General features: G+C 35.0%; 1 protein-coding gene across 1 annotated transcript; it reads left to right on the forward strand.

The window, feature by feature from the left end:
* Positions 1 to 1,741: 1,741 nt before the first annotated feature.
* LOC116176946 (pyruvate dehydrogenase (acetyl-transferring) kinase, mitochondrial) lies at positions 1,742 to 24,004 on the forward strand. The gene is made up of 6 exons (XM_031495792.1): positions 1,742 to 2,111; positions 18,857 to 19,252; positions 19,299 to 19,484; positions 19,532 to 19,707; positions 23,322 to 23,546; positions 23,596 to 24,004. Exons 1-6 carry the CDS (start codon positions 2,009 to 2,011, stop codon positions 23,770 to 23,772), a joined length of 1,263 nt encoding a protein of 420 aa, XP_031351652.1. The 5' UTR covers positions 1,742 to 2,008; the 3' UTR covers positions 23,773 to 24,004.
* The last annotated feature ends 18 nt before the right edge of the window (positions 24,005 to 24,022 follow it).

Here is a 24,022-nt window from a genome sequence, read left to right on the forward strand (position 1 = left end):
AGGAGAAAACCGAAAAATACCAGTTCTTTGGTAGTGATATTACTGTACCGACCGGACCCGGTCACATTTTAAATCATTATCAAAGTCCATGTCAAGATGTTAGACTGGATTTATGCTTAGTGACGAAAGCGCACTGGGTACATTTTAAATCCTTGGTGATATTGATATTGTATGTTAATAAATGTGTATTATTTGAATTCAATTAACGGAAGGTGGAAACTGCCGTAATTAAGTTACTTTTTCATTCAGTAAAATGAAATGAATGTAAATTTAATTATCAAATCAGTGTTAAACTGCATTTATTATGTTTCTAATTTAAATTAAATAAAAAGAAATATTAGCTTCCTCCAAAGATTTAAAGTCATTAAATATAGAAAGTACCGCAATCCATTGGGCTCGTGTGTTAGAGAGAGAACGCATGATTTTTGCCCAAAAATGGCGGAAGTTACCAGATTCTAGTAACTTTAATGTTAGGGATTGTTCCACCTGTTTGGAGATATCTGTATATATTTTTATCATTGAACTATATACTCTGTAACTGGAACGGCATCGAGCGCCAAAATCGCGTGCCGCAATGATTTTAGGCAACCAGCATAACGTAGGTATTCTCATCCCTGTCTGGCACGTTGTTTTGTATTGCATATGCAGGAGCGATCACACGTATTTGGTTAAAAATACAGATAAGTAAATGAACTGGGAGGTTGGGGCCTTAGAAAGATAAAGATAAATGCTTGTACATGCTTTTATAAGTGCCAATATCTATTTGTTAATGGAATATCTTAAAATATATACTTAATAATGTGGTAAACTGCGCCATTTCTCACTCACACACTCACATACTTGATTCTTGAAGTTACAAATTAAAAATTAAATTAAAATTGGCAATGGCTGATTACGGGCGATGCCGTTCCAGTTACAGAGTATATAGTTCAATGTATTTTTATAAAACATGACAGTACTATGAAGTTAGGTTATAAAAAATGACAGGTATTCAGATTTTAATTGTCAATTTTTTTAAGTTGGCAGCAAATTTGCCCAAAAATGGCGGATGATTGCGGTACTTTCTATCATATATAATATATGCTTTCTATATCTAGTGACGTAATTCAAAGATTATTACATCCGCGCCATCTAGGTTGTATAGGCGTATTTATTTTCTCGCCTAGCCAGAAAAAGGAAATTTTCTCTCCTTACACCTGCAATTATCTTCCCTGATCCCTACCTTTACACCAATTGTGTCTTGTGTACCAAGTTTTTGTAATTCTACATGCAAACAATTTACAAATGGCGGTAATGAATGTGTTTACGGTTCAAATTTTTGTCGAGTTACTAAGAAGTTAAAAACATTGACTACATATCTGATGGTAGTGACATCTACGTTTTACAATCGAAAACCATCACAATTCGACAGTCATAACTCATAAATTCCAAGCCTAGTTCAGTCCTCCATTCAATGCCGTGTGTCGCCACAATAACAACACGGCCTTTTTAAATCAATTTAATTCGTTTCGGAATTTATTCTCTGAAAAATTTTGGCCGAGATTCCAATTAATTGCACTTCGACCGAGTAGTAAATTTAGTACAACTCGAATAAATATAAAAAGTAGTTTATATTAGAAAACTGGGAGACCCTGTCCTATTTGGAACTCCCCTCTCCAAGCTCCGCCACTGCGTACAACAGCTGATAGGGAGTCCCAGTCTAAGTTGAAAGTGATGTAATCTTCAAAGAAAATTACAATTCGGGATGAAATTCTTTGCTTTTAACATTTAACAGAGTTTTTCCTTGAGGAAAATTTCCGTGAAAGTTGAGAGAGCGCCACAACCTCGTGTATTCGTGCGCGCTTCGTTTCGGCGCCTTCCACTTTTCCGTTATCTCGTCGTGCTGTTCCAGGTCTGGGTCTGTGCATTCTCGCATTTCAACGCGAAGCTTCACAGTCGTTCGTTAATGTCTAGTTCAAGTCGTGTCAGAATTTCCCATTAACAACGTGCTCCACTTCAGTCGGTTAAAATGAAGTTGACGCCTAAAAATTACAAGAATTACGCAAAACTCCTGGACGCCTATTCCCAGTTCAGCCCTTCGCCGCTCTCCATAAAGAAGTTCATTGATTTTGGTAAGTGTGGGTAGATGTAATTAGTGTCGGCAGATCATTAAAATAAAATCATACAGGAAGCTATTGCTATTATGAGCAGAGATATCGTTGTCTGATCCAATGAATAAAACAATCGCGTAGAACGTTAACTGGTTATGATTATTATGTTGTTAAATGACCTTATTTTTATTATTCACTTGCATGTACATGTTAAGTGTTCAAATGAATTTTTTACGTTTAAGTACTTATGTTAGGTACATTTTTCGGTATTTTTTACTTAAAAAATGTCCCCATACTCGCTTCTTGCACTAATTTTTTCTAGAATTTTAGAAAACTTTACAAGTTATAACGAGGGAAAAAACTTTCTGGTTGATATGTTCGTGTTTGTAAAATTTTTTTGAATTTTGGAATTTAATTTTTTTAAATTTTTTTGAAATTGTTTATTTTTTTGAGTTTTTATACATAGATACCCTTATACTCTGCTCTGTATTGAACTGTACTGATATTTGGAATAAAAAAAACACTTTTAAATCCAAATTAACTATCCTAGCTCTATTGAGATACTCATCAAATTTCTTTAAATCTGTTATAAGTTTACTTCTTTTTTTTAAATGTGCAGATAATTAAATATTTTGCAAAAGCAATTTCGATATGTAATCGATGACAGGTTTGTTGTTGGTTCAGAAAAATTTGTTGTTGGGTTCAGAAAAATTTAATTAGATAATTAGTCGATTAATAATATAGTGCAACATTTGTTTTTTTAATATAATTATGTGTTTTGAAAATCTGCTAAAATGTTATAATTTTTTGAAGAATAATCTTCTGTCATTTTAGAAACATTCTTTGGATTTCGAAACATGACAAACCTTTTCTTCGGCCTTATTGTTATACGTATTCCTGCGTGGAAAACATTTGGGAATCTTCTTTCTTTTCTCCAAAGTACACGTATTTTCTTAAAAACGCTGTTTGAATGCTTTTTCCAAAAATTCTAATAGGTTCTGTCAGAAATCTTTTTGGCCCGTCTTAGAAACCCCCTTAAAGATTGTCTTAGGGGCTTTCTACCTTGATGGGAACCGAGGGGTATTTCAATGGGCAAACTTTTGTACACGGACTGCCGAAATTATTTTCTGAAACAAGTAACGCCCTTTATCCCACTTTCGTCCAAAGCTTTAAAACAATGGGAGGATCCCTCTCGGATCCCTGGATTGATTTCGGACTCGAACATAATTTTAGGTTGTAGTGAAACTCCGCCCACTTAAGAGGTTAAAATAGTAGTTATTTATTATACAAATACGATAAAGGGGTATTTTAACCATTGAGAGAAAGACTTTCACGAGATGTTAGTTTCCCTTTATTGTCGTGTATAATATAAAACTTTAAGAAGCTATATGAATCATTGTAAAGCTTAATTTAATTTAGAGGTCGCGGTCGTTTCCATAGGAACAGGATTGTATTATGTTCTGAACTTCATTTTACCTCGTACTCCGCGTCCCATTTGAAATAATAACGATAGTCGTTGCTTTTATTGAGATTAAAACCGTTTACAGCAGTTATCTTCATAAACATCAGGGAGAATGATACGAGTGTGTAATTACTAAGACATAATATGTCGCAAAGTAGACTCTCGTTAATACGAACTCAAAAAATTCCAGAGGGTTCATGTTTTAGAGATTGTTCGTTCACACTACCGAAGGCATATAAAATATTTACTTTTATAATATAACGGGCGATCAAAAATGAGTGGCAGTCTTTGGAACGATTTCCCATGGAAACAAAAATTCCAAAGGTGATTCCACAGCTACTCATTTTTGATCACATAGTACACTGTGTGCCATTTTGTAAATTATGAACACAAACACGTGCGCTCGCCTATGCACTTGCTATAAAAATGCATAAGCTACTAAAACAGTTGCAAGCAAGTCTAACCTGCAAAGTGTACTGTTCACATTACTGAGAGTATACGGTGTTCACACTACAGAGTGTTCACATTACTGAATGTTCATATAGGAGCATGTTCAATAAATGCGAGGCTACTATTATGTATTTTAAAGAAAAAATAAAACCAAAAACGGAAAAGACAGACAAATGGATGAACAGAGCGAGAATTTTGGTTTTTTTGAAATGCATCTATGTTTATCTACCAGCTCTAATAAGCCTAATTAGGACTTGGTTTGAGCTATAATTTTTACGAATCCAAGAATCAATGCTTGATTATATCAGACATTATTATTGATAGTTTACCCTTTTAACAAAACATATTGCATGCTTAAGTTGGAAATGGTTGCCATTATAAAAGATTGGTTACATAACCTTTTTTTCGGCTGTAATAGGAAAAATACCTAATATTCCCATTTAGGTAAATAAAATAGCTTAAATTGGCATAATTTGGAAAGTCATACATGAAACCAGTGAATAGGTTCTAATTGAGCTAAATTGCAGGTACGGATTATTCCCGATTATGTCGGTGTTTCTTTTGTTAAAGTGCATTTTTTCAGAAGTTTGCCATGTATCGCAATTGTTTCAAAAAACCGCTCGCTCTACTTTTTGTACAAATTGAACAGACGTCAACGGTGTTGATTTTTGAAATTTTTTTTGTAAAATTATTTTGTCAACTCTCATTTAAACTTTGTTCAATAAATGTTTTTCTGATCTCTATTAAATATCAACAAACGTCAACAATAACAAATCTTCTATGTAAAAAAATCTCTTTGCAAATCGCAAAAGTTAAACAATTGCAAGTTCCAACAACAAGCCGATTAAATTCTGAGAAAACGTTCAAAGGAAAAGTTCAAGCTTCAAAAGCAAACACATCTCCGATAATTTTGAGTAGATAAAAACGCCTTGTAACGTGATTGGTTTAATAAATGGGTGTAATAAAGGAAACAACTACGTCAAAGTGTGACCTTTAGCACTAACAATCTGTAATTATTTCGCGGTACCATACCCGAAAAAAAAACACGAAAATATTATTTTATATATCCAAAACACAATGATTTTCCTTCGGATGTTCCTATAGGTCGAATCTCCCCAAAATATATTTTCAAATTATCAGTCACTTGTTAAATTGAGCATACAGCACAATGTAATAATGACCATACATCATCATTAAGCATAGTAAACAATATATAACGGTGAAAAACATAGCGTAATCATTTCGATAACAATAGTGACGTCAATAACGGATTTTTCGTTTTATTTTCTGATAGTGCGCGCAATCGCTAAGTGCAAAGCTAATTTTAATTAAATCCTTTTATTAATAATCTCCGAGAATGACTCGTTACTTTTAGAATTTTAATCGATAGCACATCACGTACTCAAAAATTGCAACACAATCGTGATAGGATACTGAAATCTAAATAATCGCCTCTTGGTCAAAAGGTACGTGACCAACGAGACGTATCTTGAAAATGGCACTTCTGCACGCCTCGTATTTTTTCGAAAAAAAACCAAAATGTTTCGTTTGGGACGATTTTGGAATTGAAATTAAACACGATTCCATTTCCTATACAATAGGGATGTTACGGAAGTGGTTATACAGGGTGGGCCATTAGTGTGTGAGTGGAAGATTGTGGGTTTATTAATGCCCATATTTAAAATTTATTGTCGGTGCATGTTCGTAAAAATAGTTTCAGTGAAATTACAATTGTTATACAGGGTGATTTGCTGGAGGTTGCAAGACCCGCAAAACTCCATACAATTACACAAACCCAGATCCTGCATTTCTCATAAAAATTTTTCGTTGGGACTTGCATTTTTTTCCCAAAAAAAGAATGACTTAAAAATCTGCAATTCTTCCAGCATCTAATAGTCTAATTTCCCCGGACTGTATAACGAGCATTCTACTTTGTACCGTTACTAGACAAAGGCGTTGAGTGAATACGACAAAGGCATAATTTACGAAAGTCATACCCTCGTCAGTTCAAAGGACAAAAGTTAGGATGAGAAAGAATATAAAAACAGTATGATCGACTACGACATTTTTCAAAATGAGAGGCAGAAATACCGGCCAATATACACACACCTACAGTTTGGCAACAATAAAGGAAACAATGGAAGATGAAATTTGAATAATATTGGCCCATATTACGCCTCTTTTCGCATTTATCAAATTGAAGCTACATACAGGTATTCAAAATAGAATTAAAAGCTTTATTTTAAAGCTTTGTTTATAATCAACACACGTGCTGACGATTTTGCAATTAAATGTAGTTCATTTTCCAAAATTGGATACTATTTTTACGCCAAAATGTTGGAAGCCTCTGGTTTTTTTCGAATTGACTTGAGCTTTTTTTCCGATTTATGCCACTTACACGCGGAGAGGTTCATCTTTTATTTATTTATTGCTGGGAAAAGAACCACAGTCCTTTGTAATCATTGAATAAATTTGTAATGTAATATAATAATTTAAGCGGAAAAAACCGGTGCAATTATCTCGACAAAAAACGTACAGAGACGCTGACAGATGTAACCGAATAAACTGAAGTTTCATTTTCCTAACCGAGGCCTGAAACATTAATGTACGCATGGCAACACTGTAACGTTTTTTTTTTCGAAAATATAAATTAGCAATTTTCACTTTTTTTTTAAAACGACAGTCCGTTTTGAAAATAATCCGAGAAATAATCATTTAATTATGGTGTTGACTTTATCACAATGCAAATATTAATAAAAAACATCAGGTAAAAAACATTGATATTAGGAGGGCGTTTTTTAAAATAATCTCCTGAGCTATGATAACGACCTCCCACAAACAAAATGCTTGGCTATCAAATAACTGCTAGTGTAGTAGATGTAATTTGTATTTTTTGTGAGCAAACTTTACTAACACTAAAAAGGGAAACGATCACATGCGACAAAAAGTGGGTGTTTTACTGGGACCTTCCCACAGAATAGGAATTAATGCAGTGGGTCCCAGTGGCGTATTTACGGGGGGGGGGGCTATTAGGTATTTAGGTAATACTCCGCTATCCACTCCGCCCACTTTAAAATAAAGGCAATAATATATAGGTATGTATATATAGAGAGCAATTTTGGTTTTGGTTAAAGTCTAAAGTCACTAAAATCTAAATATTCTGTAGTATTCAGTATTCACTATTCAGTGAGTGATCAGTGTTGGCAGTCAACGATTTGGCTATTCGGCATCGATCGGCAATTCGCTACATTGATGCCCAAAATAACAAATAGGTATCAGGTACTTAGTACTGCTACTGAGGTGAGGTGAGAATTTTAAATTTTAAAAACAGGAATTTATTTTGCCCATAACTTTTGATTGAGACGTCTAATCGAAAAAGTGCGAATCGTTTTGGATTCTACGCACCCAAATTAATAAGAAAAAGTTTTTTCCGGAGAAATTTTGGTGCAGTCGATTTTTGGTAAAAAAGGAAGGTAAATAACTGCCTTTTTTTTGCCCAGAAAAAAAATTGTCTCAGATCGACCGGAAAAAAATATTTTCTTATAGAATGTGGCCTGTAGAATCCATAATTTCAAACAGTTCCAAGATCGGACTACTAGATCAAAAGTTACAGCCCTTTGAATTTTTTGTCGAAATTGGTTTTTTGCCCATAAATATACCTATTATTCAAAGTTTTCGTTGACTAATTAAAGCAAAAGCAATAAAGGGGACTGTCAGCAGTAAGAAATAAAATACCGTTCTAATCTAATCTTTTTCGCTTGTGCAACCCAATTTCTATTTCTTACCCCCCTCCCCCTTCCAGTACGCACTGGGTGACTGTCAGTGCCCACGAACTTGTTTAATCCCCCCCCCCAGAATAAATTTCTACGTACGCCACTGGTGGGTCCATCTCCATAAGAGCTCTCCACCCACAAGCATGCCAAAAGGGGCCACTGTTAATGGAAGCAGGACTTGTTTTTGTGTAAACATCTAAAAAATAGATAATGACATATTCATTCTTTCAATCGTTTACATTGTAACCTATAACGTTTGCATCATAAACAAAGCAGACGATGTATTTGCATTTGACAGTATTTATTGATTTGAAGATATCATTCAGGTAACGTATTAATTTTGATGGGATAGTCAAAATTGGCTCTACCGGACGTTTCAATATGCGATCGAATAGATTGTAATGTCACATAGAAAATTGTAATTGACAAAATTTTCGTAAAATCATAATTAAAGTTGGTGTACACTTTTTATCTGTCGAGAAAATTTCCGGGAAATATGTATGACAACCTTTTTAATAAGGTCGACATGTTTTTTTTTTGCTTAGAAGTTATGCGATTGAACATCGGCCAAATGGCATGGTCGCTTTTCAAAACAGTCCAAAATTCGAAATAAACAGGTAGAGGGACAGATTTTATCGAAAAATTCTAGGTTTTGTATGGCTTAATTTATAAGGAAGTTAACTGTTCTATTAATAAAAGGTCAAAGACGACATAAACAACATTAACTAAGTCTGGTTTTTGAAAGGCAAAAAAGCGATCATCGATTTGAACAAATCCGGTACGTCACTAGATTACACGCCCCCTCATTCGTATCATCTTCGATTATTAGCCTTGTTTCATTATCACGCGATTTAGAAAACGATTATATTTCGCGTGATTATGAAACTGGAAAAAAATGGGTAACTCGTCGAACTGAAAATAAATGAAAATCGAATGTGGGTAGAGAAATAACCTTGTAATTAATTTCGTCACCGGGTTCTGTCATAATAATTAATTACAAAAATTAATGTTTCATGTCACAATGCATTTTACAGATCTCGAATTCGTACTTTTCGTGTTTGGCTTACGTCAATCGCATACTTGATGTTTCATTTTCGATCGAAACATGAAAATGACTATTTTAAGAGGGTACTTAGTGCGTCAGAAGTTTATTTAATTTTTAAATTTCTATGTCAAACTTCCAATTTGATTTATAAGGCACGAAAATTCATAGGATAGAATTGTGTACTCAATATTTTATGATGTTCGAGAATCGAGTTCAAGGATCAGTGCTATTGAATATGAGCCGAATCAAAAGTCTGGTTTCCGAATACGAACCGAGTGGCAAAAAATTCCCCTACTAAAAATCGTACGCGATTCTTCGTATCTTGTATTTTTCTGAGTAATTTAGTAGAGGCGCAACATCACATTTGCTTCATTCACTAATGATCGCACTGTACAAACAAATATTTGAAAAACACGAGAAAAACCGTACAATTAACGATAGAGCTACCTAACTAAGCAATTTGGTACTCTTAATTGCTGTGTACTAGGAAGGTAATAACGCTAATTACGAATTTATTTAAATAACGTGTCCTTGTGGCAGTTTACTAGTGAAATAAAACCATTGTATTGACTAGCAATTATTAAAGTAACACGAAAAGCGTGACTAAACAATTTTACTGAAAGGTTTTGTTTTGTAAAGTAAATCGTGGACGGGATGCGCATTATTTATTCATTTATTAGAACAATAGGTGGATTGACTTAATGATATGTAAAATGGTGCTGCTACTAGTGCCGTTTTTGACAAAATTACTTTTCTTCCCATTTTCTAGAACCGCAAAGGAACCTTGTAAATGTGACCAAATAAATAGAGGTCATTTTAAAAACGCGATGACAAAGTTACTAATTGAAAAATAATTTTCTCGGAATATTTAGAGCACATTGTTCGTTCAATTGTTTTGTTATTTGTTTTTACTTGTCTTTGTATTGTAATGACTTATCCCACAGCGCGCAAGTTCAAGAGACGAATGAAAATTATTAAAAAATTTATAAAAGGCAATTCATTTTGTGAAGGGAGATATCTCGAAAAAAAAACGAAAATAATTCAAAACCGTTCCAGTTAGGTTCGAACACCCGACCTCCGGCAATGAAGCCCAACACTCTGCCACTGAGCTACATAGTTGGTATAGACAGGGTGTTACTTAATTGAGTGCCGATAATACAGGGTGTGAATGTTTTGCATTATTTTTCCTGATTACATAAATACGTACATACAGGGTGCTGAATCAAAAAATACTTTTGGGTCAAATCACAGGGAAAGTGGTCCAAACATTTTTTTGACTACGCCACTGAATTCTACGTAAAAATATCTAAAATAGGCAGTTTTTACCTGTTTTCCTCGCGTTTTTCTATCTTACATCGGTAGTAAGATATGATCACATCCCAAAAAATCAAACTTTTCGTTTTCATCTTGTATCTCAAAAACAAACGTAGCTAGATTGATTCTGTTGTGGTATTAAAAGTTTCACAAAAAAGTGGAACAGGGTCGCGAAAAGTCTATCTTTAAAAAACAACTGAGATACACTGCTATCTCAACCAAAATCAGGCGCATTGTACAGGGTGGCCAAATAAGAATGCGAGGTACCGTATCTGGGAACCTGTCCATCGTAGAGGCTAGCGGTAAAAAATTTATTACTAAAACGGCCACGAGAAAAACCTGGAAAATATTTTTAAGTTTCTGCAATGGCCGCTAGGGGGCGTAACTGCAATCTGGAATTTAAAAAAGTGATTTTTCTGTGAATTCTGCTATATTAACCTAACAAAAAAATGTCCGGTCCTTGAAGACGACGATAATCTGAACCTTTTTTGTTTGACAATTTTTTCTGTATCTCTAAAAATGAAGTGGTGGGGGGTCTTCAAAGGTTTCCGTAAAGAACACCCTGTATCTTCGAAACGACTTAGCCGATTTTAACAAACTCGGGTTAATTGAAAAGGGTTATTTTTCGGCTACAAGTATTATAATATTTGAAGTTTTGTTAGTTTCACATATCGCCGCTTGAGGGCTTTTTTCGACATTCCGACAGAAATGGTTAATTTTCTCAAAAAACGCGTTGGTTTGATTTTTTTTCGTGAAAAAGTAATTAAATGATGCCTGAACAAGCTCGCGAAAACCGCACCTCGATATCTTGTTCCTAGCCTAAAATTTAGGCCAAAGAAAATTTTATACCCTCAAAATTTTATTTTTTTAAGCTAATTTTTCCGGAATTATTTTTATTATAGTTTGTGTCCCTAAGGTGGATCGATTTAAAAAAGGAAGCTTTTAATGCCGCCGTAAATGCTCGAAATGCTGGCCATCACGATATAAAAAATATATAACTCAAGATATCGAGATGGTGTTTTCGCGAACTTGTTTATCGAACCAATGCATTTAATTTTTTTGAGAAAATTAACCATTTCTGTCGGAATGTCGAAAAAAGCTCCTTTGAATACCCCCCACCACTTCATTTTTAGAGATACAGGAAAAATTGTCAAACAAAAATTGTTCAGATTACCATAAACTTCAAAGACCGGACATTTTTTTGTTAAGTTAATACAGCGGAATTCACAGAAACATCCCTTTTTTAGATTCCAGATTGCAGTTACGCCCCCTGGCGGCCATTGCAGAAACTTACAAATATTTTCCAGGTTTTTCTCGTGGCCGTTTTAGTAATAAATTTCGCAAGCCTCTACGACGGATAGATTCTCAGATACAGTACCTCGCATTCTTAGTTGGCCACCCTGTACAATGTCCTCAGCCGTTTTTGACCTATTTAGAAATAACGTTTCCAGCCCAAACTATGATTGTCTATTTTTTTTATAATAGAACTGTTATTATTTAATTGAGGCTCGTTTCCTTTTACGAGAGGTTCTGCTTTAGTAGGCTATGTTGATGTTTTGTTTTTTTTTTATTTTTTTTTAGTGGGCAATGTTTCAGCCAAGGCTGCTCTACCGACCCAACCCACTATACATTTACAAATATCCATGCCATGAATTTGGGGGGGGGGGGGGGGCATTTAAAATGCTTCGGAGTCTTATGTATTAATAGGTGGCGTTCAAAATAGTCTTTATAACAGCTTTTTTTAACATTTTCTATATTGTATTGCTATCCTGCATCAGGATAAATTCAGCATTGCAGCGGAACCTTTGGCAACGGGATTCCTGTTTCGAAATTGTATACACGAGTTAAATAAGACTTTAGGCGTATAAATAAGATATATTTATAAATGAAGTCGAATATACATATTGCACATTCCCATATCGTAGGTAGTATTTTATCGATATAATCGGAAAGGAAACCGCATAATTGTTTATTTTTTTTAATTATGACTCGTTCAATTATCGATTGCATAGCTTTATTTAGTAATAAATCTGTACCTCATTCTTCGTGGTGGTCTCTACGAAGCACCAAGTAAGGAAGGTTCGAAAACCGAATGTCGAAAATGTTTTTTTTTTAATTTTTTCTTAGCGCCAACAATTTTGCAAAAACTTTCCCCAAGGTTTTGGACTGCTACGAAAACAAATTGTGACCTGGACCAAATGTGGTTGTTTAGGTGTTTTTCAGCAGTGAAGCTTGGACACCAGTTATCGGAATCCTGGGTCAAAAAGCTTAATTTTTATCGCTTGTATTAAAAAAAAGAAACACGACGTCCAAGGATAAAAAACTTATCACTTGTCTGCGACCTTATTTCGGCCACTTATATTCAATTAAATTCAAAATTGCTACTCTTACCGACGTTCGCATTTCGCACGCTTAAATAGAATAATAGGACAATTATCTCGATCTAATTTGATTTAGAATGATCCGAGTCGAGTAGAGTGCATGTCACTCAGTTTAAAATGGATATCGATTGTAAAATCCATTAATATTACAGTTCAAGGTGTTTCGGATCCATTCCAGTGACTAATAACCAATTTTTCCTCTCTCACCGGCACAGAATCACTCTACTGTGGATTACTGATCCGGCAGTTTGTTTAGGAACTGCTGTTGTGTAAATAAAATTTATTATTTATCAAGGTGACTTTGTCGACACGTATCTCAGAAATAATTTTGGACTTCGTACTTTACGTCAGCGTTGTTGACTACGAAAGGAAATCCTAAACAAACGTCGAGTTGAAAGTCTACTTTATTTTTATTGTACTTTTACTTTTTTTAATTCCTGTTTATCGGCGGAACATCTGTTTGCTCGATTCATAAACTGGGACTGGTTTTTTTTCCTTCCCCTCCTTCCGTAGAGCCAAAGGACACCTTGGGAGCGAATTGTGGTACTCCAACCCCAATGGGTGATTTAAGGGATTTTTTATTTCTCGGTACGCTACGTTCTTGGCAATATTAGTTAGGAGGCCAAAGGGAATTTCCCACACGAATGACGCGGTTTCTAAAATTTGTCGGGCAAAGGTCCATGGCTAACTAGGGAAGTCGGGAGCTGTTCCAATTTTAGAATCACAACAGTGCTAAGGTCGAGAATCTATTTTCAAACACTTTTACTCTATTTTGAAAACGTACCTGCATCAAACAACCACTACTACTACCAAAGCTAGAACCACCCCTAGTTTCAGAATTGCGTTTTTTGAAAAGCTTGATTTCACATTTATTTAAGGGAAGGAACAGAAACTGAAACCGTTTCCCCGGACTTGCAACCGTTAGATCTTTTTGACCCCCCCCATTCGATTTAAAATTTTGGGGGGGCTTGTCACCTCCGCTACGGCTTTTTCCTCAGTGGGGCGAATCAAACAAAAAAAAAGGTTCCCCCTTCAACCAAAAATTGACGGGTCAGAGGATTTTTTCGTTAATGCTTTGAGGTCCCCAAAATAGGCTCTGTTTCGTTTGCAAATGGCCACCCTGTATAGTGTACATGTATGATGAAAGGAAACCTTGAACTGGTCAGTATCCATTCTTAAATGGATTTAGGGGCGTGAGGAGGGGGGGGCAAGGGGCCCGTGCACCTCCCCATATAAATATTTAAATACAGGGTGTAGCATCTAAGACCCCTCGGATCATAATTCCTTTACTATACAAGACACCGAAAAAAGTACAAAATTTGTACACAATTACCGTCGCCATATTTCCAAAATATTTTTGATCGCAGTTTTTTTAATGGAATACCCCATATTTTATAACAGATTTAGAAAGTACATGAAAAGTATTTAATTTTTTATGTAACATGTTCCTTTTTTCATTAAAATTTGACAGTTTTTCGAATTTTTTTAGAGAAACTAAATCGCGCCGGGGTTTTGAATTGAGGTACAGATTAGGACCTCTTTCACTGTCACATAAATTTTTTTAGGATCGAAAAAATAGAATGTTTGATCGACCTTTGCCAAATCTCATAGTTTTTAAAATTTGAAAATGGCACCCTCCTAAATAAATTATACTTCTGGATAGCCGAGACTACAACATTTCCACTGATATAAACAAAACCACACATTCCATAGAAAACAATTGAACATCTTTTGTGCACCATGGCAGATTTGGGTTCGGAAAAGGTTTTTTTTACAAATTGGCGTTTCGACTTGTATTTTCTATTAAATTTTGTTACAGAATGTGTGGTTTTGTTTATATCAGTGGAAAATTTGTAGTTTCGCCTATCCAGAAGTATAATTTATTTAGGAGGGGGGGGGGGGCATAAATGCATTTGTTAATTTGTTTTTTTTTAATATATGCGATGGGTTTGCCTTTACAAGAAGCATCTGAGGTTAACATTTAAAAAATTCTTTACATATTTACTGGGTGCAGCACCATAATTATTTTACAACAAAATGGTAAATACATTTTTTGTAGATTGTAAAATTTTATTCATGTGTCCATTTGTAATTTTTTGTTGTGGGAAATCGGAGAAATTAAGGAAATTATAAATTAACATCAGTATCAGCCGTGAAATTATTGAAACAAAAATTCGATTTACACAAATACTGAATTCTAATTTATTTAATTTTTTCCGTTTCCCCAATTGATAAATAATAGATGAGGACATGAGCAGACGGGAAAAATTCTCAAACTACAAGAAACCTATTTGCGACTTTGCTCTAAAGTCTAAATGAATTATGGGAGAAAATATTTCGATAAAGAAATTAGCATTGAAATCTCTATTGTTTCTATACCCTGTATACACTGTGTCCAAGATAACGATGGGTTAAATTAGAGAAAAGTTGCGTTTATCATGCTTTAAATAAAACCAGAAAATTTCGAAAAATTGGGTACTGTTGGTTTCAACAGGATGGTGCACCGGCGCACAACACCGTAACAAGCGTATAATTTATAGCCACAATAACCGACAAAAGTTAAAATTGTGAACAATGAAAAAAATAGATTTTTGGATATAACATTTTTCGTAAGTAGTACAGGAAAAGTTTGTTTTTTGGTGCAAGCTTCGACACCATTTTCTGGAAAATGGAAAATTTGTCCGATAGTCGATAGTTTGGACGTTGTGCGCAGGTGCACCAGCCTGTTGAAACCAACAATTTCATCTTTTGTTTTTGTTTTCACATTTTTGGTCTACTTTTCCAAGAAACTTTGGTTTCTTTTTATATATTGTGTTTTTTTATTTTTTAACCTCGGCGATTTTTTTAATCTTTAAATTATGAAAGTTGAAATTGCGATCGCATGCGCACATTAATCGCAAAGATTTTTCTGGCGTCAAGTGCGCATCCAACTTTGTTGAAAAATGGGATAAAAATGTGACAATTTTCGTTTCAGTTCTCGTTTTCCAAAAAAAAAACTCTTCATTTTGAATGGTTGGAGAGAAAAAGTTTTTAAGTTTTCGCATGTCCAAAACTGCGCAGAGTTTGACATGAATTCCTTCTCGCTTGCTTTATAATAAAAGGAAAATATTTACTAAAGGAATATACTTATTTTTGAAAAAATTCAAAAACCGATGGCTCTATCAAAATTTGAATAGATTAAAGAAATGCATCAAGATTTTAAGACTGTTAATTAAACCAAGAATTCCAGAAGCTTCTCTGGGAACTACGTCCCCAACAGTTCCATAATTTTTCTTCATTTGTCCGTAGAAGTTCACTCAGTGGAGTCATTTTCTTACGATATCTTATGTCATTATTCGCATTGTAATCAATCTCACCTTTAATTAGACTAATATTTCTAAAGTGGTTGATATGCATTTCTCGGAAATCGCCACTCATGAGTGCTAAAGGAGCTGCAGTAATCTCCCAAAAATGATATGAATCATCGATCCGATGCTAGGTGGGGTGATAACTGCGCGGTCACCCAAATTTGCTAATCTTCCACGTAACCAGAAGATCGCAGAATCTGTTGCTTATCAGGAATTTTTTAAAAAAAGGCAATCGAATTATTTATCTTGCCAAGATAGTACCGATATCGTTAAACCCAGTGGATTTGCGTTTCGTTGATTCATTACTTTTTTAAAACTGTTTCCGAGGGAGGAAATCGCAGGTGAAATTTTGTTTACCACACATACATTTAGTGTGTACATCCATCGGACATCCTCTGAATATCCTTGGATATCAGCGGATCTCGCATTACAGTTTTTTTGTAAGTTTTTTAAATTTGCGAAAAGTAAGCACCATAGCGAAAGAAAATGTGTCTTGATGAGCTCTACGAAAAAGTCTTACACTTTTTGAATTTGTTCTAAAAGTACTTCACGAAATTTGAGAAGAAGAAAGAAGGTAAAAAAGAGCGCAATATCCAGGAAGACACCGCAAACGATTGCTGAGAGAATTCAAAAAAGGGTTTCTAAAGAGACGCTCTGTTTCTGGAAACGTTCCCAATAAAAGATTCGCTAAAAGATTATTCCTAGTAATTTTTTAACGTTGATTAACGTCTTCACGTTCTCCAAGAAGATTCTTAGGATGCATAATAAGTTCTTGAGATTCCTGAGGTTTGTTCCAAAAGATTCATTATTTAATGGGCGTTGAATAATAAAATTATCAACAATACTCACGTACGACCAAAAAACCAGAAAATCACTTTGAAAAAAAAAGATTTTAATTTGCAAAAATGCACAGAAGTTGCCGGAAAAAGAGCGTAAGTTGACATGTGTTTTCTATTGTATTAATTCATAACTTTTATTGTATGCACTTCTCTCCGAAGAGACTATTACGCAAACAAAACCTGCAAGTACGCCGTGGATTTTTATCAAATTAGGTTAAAGAACAAGAGATTGTATGAGTTTCGTAATTTGCTATACGGAAATGTAGTGATTACTCCCACACATGATAATATAAGCAAATTTAATAACCGAAATAATGAGACATTGCAAAACAAATGGTTGATACAAGAAATGGACTAACAATTAATTCTCATGCAATGAAATGTTCGAGTGCTGTGAAAACGACCATCAAAACTTTTTTTTTTCTTAATTATTTTTGCTAATTTGGGCACCTCAATATATTAAACAAAAAAAATATGGAAAGTCAATTAGACTGACGTTATACAATTGTAAATAATTGCACTGTAGTGACAAACAAAACATTTCTGAGAAAAACAAACATATAAACAATTATTTACACCGTTGTTAAGTATATACTAATTTTCCGTATGTGGAAGTACTAATTAATGCGAATAATATACTGTTATTGTTACGTAGAACTGGGAATGGTTTAGTCACCAGAATTAGTTACCTAATCAGATGTTCATAAATTTGCATTATTGAATCATATTTATGCATATAAATTGCTTTGATTGAGACGTCCGATCGAAAAAGGACGAATTGTTTTGGATTGTACGCCCCAAAATTAATAAGAAAAAGTGTTTTCGCAAGAAATTTTGGTGAAAAAAGGAAGGTTATACACTGCCTTTTTTTGAGCCCCGAAAAAAAAATTGTCTCAGATTGACCCGGAAAAAAAATTTTCTTATAGAATGTGGCCTGTAGAATCCATAACTTCAAACAGTTCCAAGATTGGGCTACTAGTTCAAAAGTTACAGCCCTTTCAATTTTCTTTCGAAATTGGTTTCTAGTCTATAACTTTTGATTGAGAAGTCTGATCGAAAAAGTACGAATTGTTTTGGATTTTACGCACCAAAATTAATAAGAAAAAGTGTTTTCCCGAGAAATTTTGGTGCAGTCGATTTTTGGTGAAAAAGGAAGGTATTACACTGCCTTTTTTTGAGCCCCGAAAAAAAAATTGTCTCAGATCGATCCGGAAAAAAAATTTCTTATAGAATGTGGCCTGTAGAATCCATAATTTCAAACAGTTCCAAGATTGGGCCACTAGTTCAAAAGTTACAGCCCTTTGAATTTTCTTTCGAAATTGGTTTCTAGTCAGGGGCGGGCCAGGTGGAATTGCATAGGTTACGGGCCATTAAAGTATTAGTGTAGTAATGAAGGTGGCGGGGGGGTAGCTCTGCGGTGCACCACAAAAACATTTTTTGCTTCATTTTAAGGTACTCCTTTTTCGGAAATCAATTACAATACAGTTTTTTTTTAAATTGCAGCTGATAATTAAAAGTAACAAAATATACAATCCACACGAGGTGCGTCGCCTATCATTGTATTTCAGCACTTTCAAAATACTACGACAAAAAATGATAAATTCATTGCAAAACACTAGCTTCAATTAAAACAGAATTTTTTAACAACCTAACATCAACCCCAATTAGAGAAACGTGTTAATAATTTATTAATAGTGCAAGAAACTAAATACAGCACATAGGTACTTATAAATTTCCAACGGCTCATTATGACGTACAGGCCAGGTGGCAATCGCCCCCCGGGCCAGTCCGCCCCTGTTGTTTACTATTATTGTCTTCTGAATTATAAATTTAAAAGGGGATCATCACATCGTGTGTGTGTGATTTTAAATCCACATCTTGAGGCCTTCAACATATTCTAGCCACATATCAAAATAGAGTGATGAAAGGAATGTTGCTGGTTTTTTTGATTTTGTTCTTCTACTTATGCAAGCGGCGGACTGAAGCTAGCGGGTGACGAAAAAAATAATTTGAAAAACGCGTTATCGCGCAAATATGGACAGATGGGCAGACAAAAAGAAGCTTTTTACTGTCTAATAGAGATGTTATTATCATTGTCATCAGATGGCGCTTTACAAAAAGGAAAGATAGTACTAAGTATCTTCTTTTGTTTCAGGATTAAATGCGTGCGAAACGAAATCCTACATTTTCCTACGCAAGGAACTGCCGGTACGTCTCGCGAACATAATGAAAGAGATAGCGCTTCTTCCGGAAAACCTTCTAAGGATGCCATCCGTACATGCGGTACACGAATGGTACATGACAAGTTTTAAGGAAATCTTGGAGTTTGAAAAGATGGACGAGGTCTCGCCGCGGAACCTACGGCACTTTTGCGACAGCATAGTGAAAATACGCAACCGACATTCGGACGTTGTCGAAACGATGGCGCAGGGCGTCATCGAGTTAAAGGAATCGCACGACGTCGATCAACAGACCGAGCACAGTATCCAGTATTTTCTGGACCGATTTTATATGTCCAGAATATCGATTCGTATGCTCATCAACCAACACAGTAAGTTACATTGCGATTTATCAAATTTTTTATTGCGCTTTTCTAGCGTTGTTGTTCGGGGGACAATTGGAACGAGCACCCGGCCCTACCCAGAGCAAGTATATAGGATGCATAGATCCCCATTGTAATCTAGTTAGTGTAATTAAAGACGCGTACGAAAACGCGAGATTTTTATGTGATCAATACTATCTCGACTCGCCGGAGTTGGTCATCGAGCAGCATGAGATAAACGGTAAATGACACAGTCGGTCGTATCTAACTACAACGATTTTATTGTAGAATTAAAGCCGGAGTCTGATATAAGAATTGTCTACGTTCCCTCCCATTTGTATCACATGTTATTCGAGCTGTTCAAAAATTCGATGCGAGCAGTTATGGAATATCATGGGCAAGAACAACAGTATCCGCCTATTCATCTTACGATCAGCAAGGGAAATGAAGATGTGTGTTTAAAAGTAAGTGCCAGTTCATCTGCAGGGTGAACATGGTGATTTTTCAGGGTAAAACCTAATCATTCTTTAAAAAAAAACTTGCTCGATATACAGGGTGTTTTTTGGGAAAGTAAAATAGGTAGGTTTTTGAAAATTTGTACTTAGGAGTTACGCTGAAGGCCGAATCGATGTAAAAATGGCCACACTTCCGGAAACACCGGAAGTAGATAGTAACTTCGTTATTTTAAATAGCAACCCCAATTTTTTATTGGGTTTTTGGAGTCTACGTGAAATTTCAGTTCTTTGAATACCCATATGTCGATATCTGCCATTTATGGTTTTTAAGTTACTTTGACTTTAAGAAAAAAAATGGCGGATGCAGATGGTAGCTTGATAATGAAATTACTTGAAAACGGTTGTAGTCATGGCAACCTATTTTTATCAGTGCATATAGAATGAATACAGCTTTCTTTTAGTGTACTTAAAAAAAAGTTAAGTTACGTAAGACCGCCCCTATGGAGATCCAAATTTATGAAACTTCAAAGACTAAAAACTCAGTTTTTTTTAATGGAATCACCATTTTTTTTTACTTATTCCCATTTTATTGAATTGACACTACTTTTTTCCAATTTTCTTTTTAGTAGTCGGCCTGATTTTATAACAATTGAATTTTAAACATTTCTAGTGACACTAATTCGGTTAACATAAGTTTTTCAAAAATCAAAAAATGACTCGCAGTGGTTTCAGCTATTTTTGAATTTAATTGTTATTTATGGTGAAATGGACAGAATCGCGGCAGGTGCTTGCTGTACATTCATTCGAACACTGGAACGAAATTGTATGAATTTTGGAAATATTGTATCCCCAAATGCACTACATACCGTTGAAGCACAAATGATACAAAGCTCTACAAGAGATTATTTCAGAAAATGAATTGAATTGCAAATGCAAGATTAACAAAATAAATTCAATGTACAATATAAACATTTTTTGTATGGAATTGTTGCTAGAACAGATATCGCATTACCTCTCTGAATTTTTAGACTTATACATTGTTTAAGAAATTCAGTTGAACGACTCTGTCTAGATTTCTCAAAAATTTTCCGTCCTATATCCTTAATAAATGACTTATTTAGACTAGAATCAATGGTATTAAAGAATCCTTTTCTTGATTTGCTTAAAATTCGATTGTTATAAAATCATGGCCAACTACTAAAATGAAAATGCAAAAAAATGGCATCAATTCAATGAAATAGGACTAAATCAGAAAATGTTAAAGATCAAAATATGTCAATTTCGATTCTCTATCTCATGCAATAGGAAGAACATGGTCATTCCATTTAAAAAAACTGAGTTTTTGGACATTTTTAAGTTTCTTAAATTTGGATCTCCATAGGTGCGGTTGTACACAACTTAATTTTTTTTAAGTACACTAAAAGAAAGCCCCATTCATTCTCTATGCAATGATAAAAATGGGTTGCCATGACTATAACCGTTTTCAAGTAATCAATTATCAAGGTACCATCTGCATCCGCCATTTTTTTTTCTTAAAGTCAAACTAACTTAAAAACCATAAATGGCAGATATGGATATGTGGGTATCAAAAGAACTGAAATTTTACGTAGAATCCAAAAATGAAATAAAAAATAGGGGTTGCCATTTAAAATAACGAAGTTACTATCTACTTCCGGTGTTTCCGGAAGTGCGGCCATTTTGAAAATATTTTACATCGATTCGGTCTTCAGAGTAACTCCTAAGTACACATTTTCAAAAATCTACCTATTTTACTTTCCCAGAAACGTTTAACTAAAGCTCCCAAAAAAACACCCTGTATACAGGGTGTTAATTAGTCTTTTGACAGGGCGAGTGGTGCTACAAAAAAGGTTTAAAATCGAAAATTGTTTGTATAATGAAAAAATATGTACAGGGCGTTCCATAGATTCCTCTTATTGGCGTTAGTATTTTGAAAATATTCTCTTTTTCGAGATGTAGATAGCCGCCATTCCTGGTGGGACACCCTGTGCATGTTTGCAGTAGTATTATCATTGAATTTTTAACCATCAGCGACGGCGCGGGAGCGAGGGGCCAGATTTTATTGGCTTTGTATGCCATTTTATGTTTTCCGGTCACTAAACCTGGATACCTAGGAGTTGTTGAGTGTGAGACCAGACGTGGCGGGGTATACCTACTTCTTTTTCATTGACTGAGACCCTTAATTTCCGATTCGCTTACGTGCGAGCGCATAAATGGCACTACTCGGCACCGATTGGCCACGGAATCGCGAACGGGTATTACAGCAGGAATGTACTGCGGTCTGTCAAAACGAATCTAAACCAGTAGAACTTTCTTTGAAACACTTTAAATGAAGTGATAAAATTAAAATATAGGTCAATTATAAGAGAATCAGCCGAAGGATCCTTTCAGATATGTTAATATAATTAATTCTGTTAGTGTGTGTATTTCATCGTGAACTATGGGCATGACCTTTATAAATATTAGCAATATAGAGCAACTAAAAGTCCTGGAAGTACTACAAGTTCGTTATTTCGATTTTAAAATTCCTGTTAAAGATAAAGATTCGTATTGCTTAATTATGAATTAATCAAGCTGCCTCCCTCAGACACTCGATTTTTGAGATATTCACACTTAACTTTTCACGTCGTCATTAAATGTTTGGTCTAGACGTTACAATCGCCCTTTGAAAGTACCCTCCTGCGCAACTCCGTTCGGTAGATATTTGTACTGAAAGTTTTGACATGTAGATGTGTCTCTCCCAGACCTTTCACTTGCGCTTTATGAGTATCCTCTACCTACACTTCGTTTTCGAGGTATTCGCTACTAAGGTTTTGCCATCACAAATGATGTTTGTGTATATCTGTGATATTATCTTGGTACAAAGTTACAGTAGTAAAATATGCAATATTGAAATAATTATAGATTTTTTTCCCAATTTGACAACAACAATTTATTAACAAACGGCAAATTTGGATGCCTAAATGGTACGATTATTGACAAAAGTAATGATCGCATATCATTACTTTTGTCAATGACTGTACATTTTTTGTGGTGATGGTAAAATGATACGCTTCATTATCTCAATCAGCCATCAGCCTATATACCACAATATTATTGCAACGATTACGCCCCCGTTTGTCGTCAGTAAATTGTAAAACTAAAATAAGGATTATTTAAAGCCACAATTAAAGTCACTAGATATAGAAAGTACCGCAATCATCCGCCATTTTTGGGCAAATTTACTGCCAACTTAAAAAAATTGACAAATAAAATCTGAATAGCTGTCATTTTTTATAACCTAACTTCATAGTACTGTCATGTTTTATAAAAATATATACAGATATCTCCAAACAGGTGGAACAATCCCTAACATTTAAGTTACTAGAATCTGGTAACTTCCGCCATTTTTGGGCAAAAATCATGCGTTCTCTCTCTAACACACGAGCCCAATGGATTGCGGTACTTTCTATATTTAGTGACTTTAGCCACAATTTACCAAACACGCCCTCTGTACTTGACCCAAAGTACTAACTGTCGCGGCGGTGAAATAACTAATTAATAAATAAACAATGGTGTAATTACCAATTATGGTTAGATAAATATTAAGCTAAATCAATTTTCAGTTATCCGATAGAGGAGGTGGCATACCGCGGTCTTTACACGATCAGCTCTTCAAGTACATGTATTCCACAGCACCGCAACCCAGCAAGTCGGACGCCCACACCGTGCCGCTGGCAGGTTACGGCTATGGACTGCCCATATCGCGTCTGTACGCCCGTTATTTTCACGGTGATCTGGTAATTATGTCGTGTGAAGGCTACGGGACGGACGCGGTTATATACATGAAGGTAAATTCTTTTGCTTCTGTTCAATGAATCTAATTCACTGTCGTAACAGGCCTTGTCAAATGAAGCGAACGAACTATTGCCGATCTTCAACAAGACCACATCGAAGTTCTATCGGGCCGGGTATCCGATCGGCGATTGGACGAATCAGGCGACGACTTTAAACACCCGACAAATTAGCATACAGTGCAGAAAGCATCAGCTTCCTCAGTCGGTTCAAGCTTTATAGCTAGACGATTCGGAGGAGGAAGATGAGAGGGCTTGATCCGATTTTTTGCATTTTTTTTTCCAAAAGGATTGCCACATATCCTTGAATTTTAGCAATTTTGGCAAGTTGTTACACGAGTCCAGATGGAGCACATCTGCTGTATATAGTATCTAATTTAGGATAATTGAAGAATATTTATTTTTATGTGATATTTTACTTATTACAATTGAGGAATAAAGTTAGTATATACTGATTGTTGGTTTTTTTAAGG

The sequence above is a fragment of the Photinus pyralis genome, unplaced genomic scaffold, assembly GCF_008802855.1.
Source record: "Photinus pyralis isolate 1611_PpyrPB1 unplaced genomic scaffold, Ppyr1.3 Ppyr1.4_LG1, whole genome shotgun sequence".
Lineage (NCBI taxonomy): Eukaryota > Metazoa > Arthropoda > Insecta > Coleoptera > Lampyridae > Photinus > Photinus pyralis.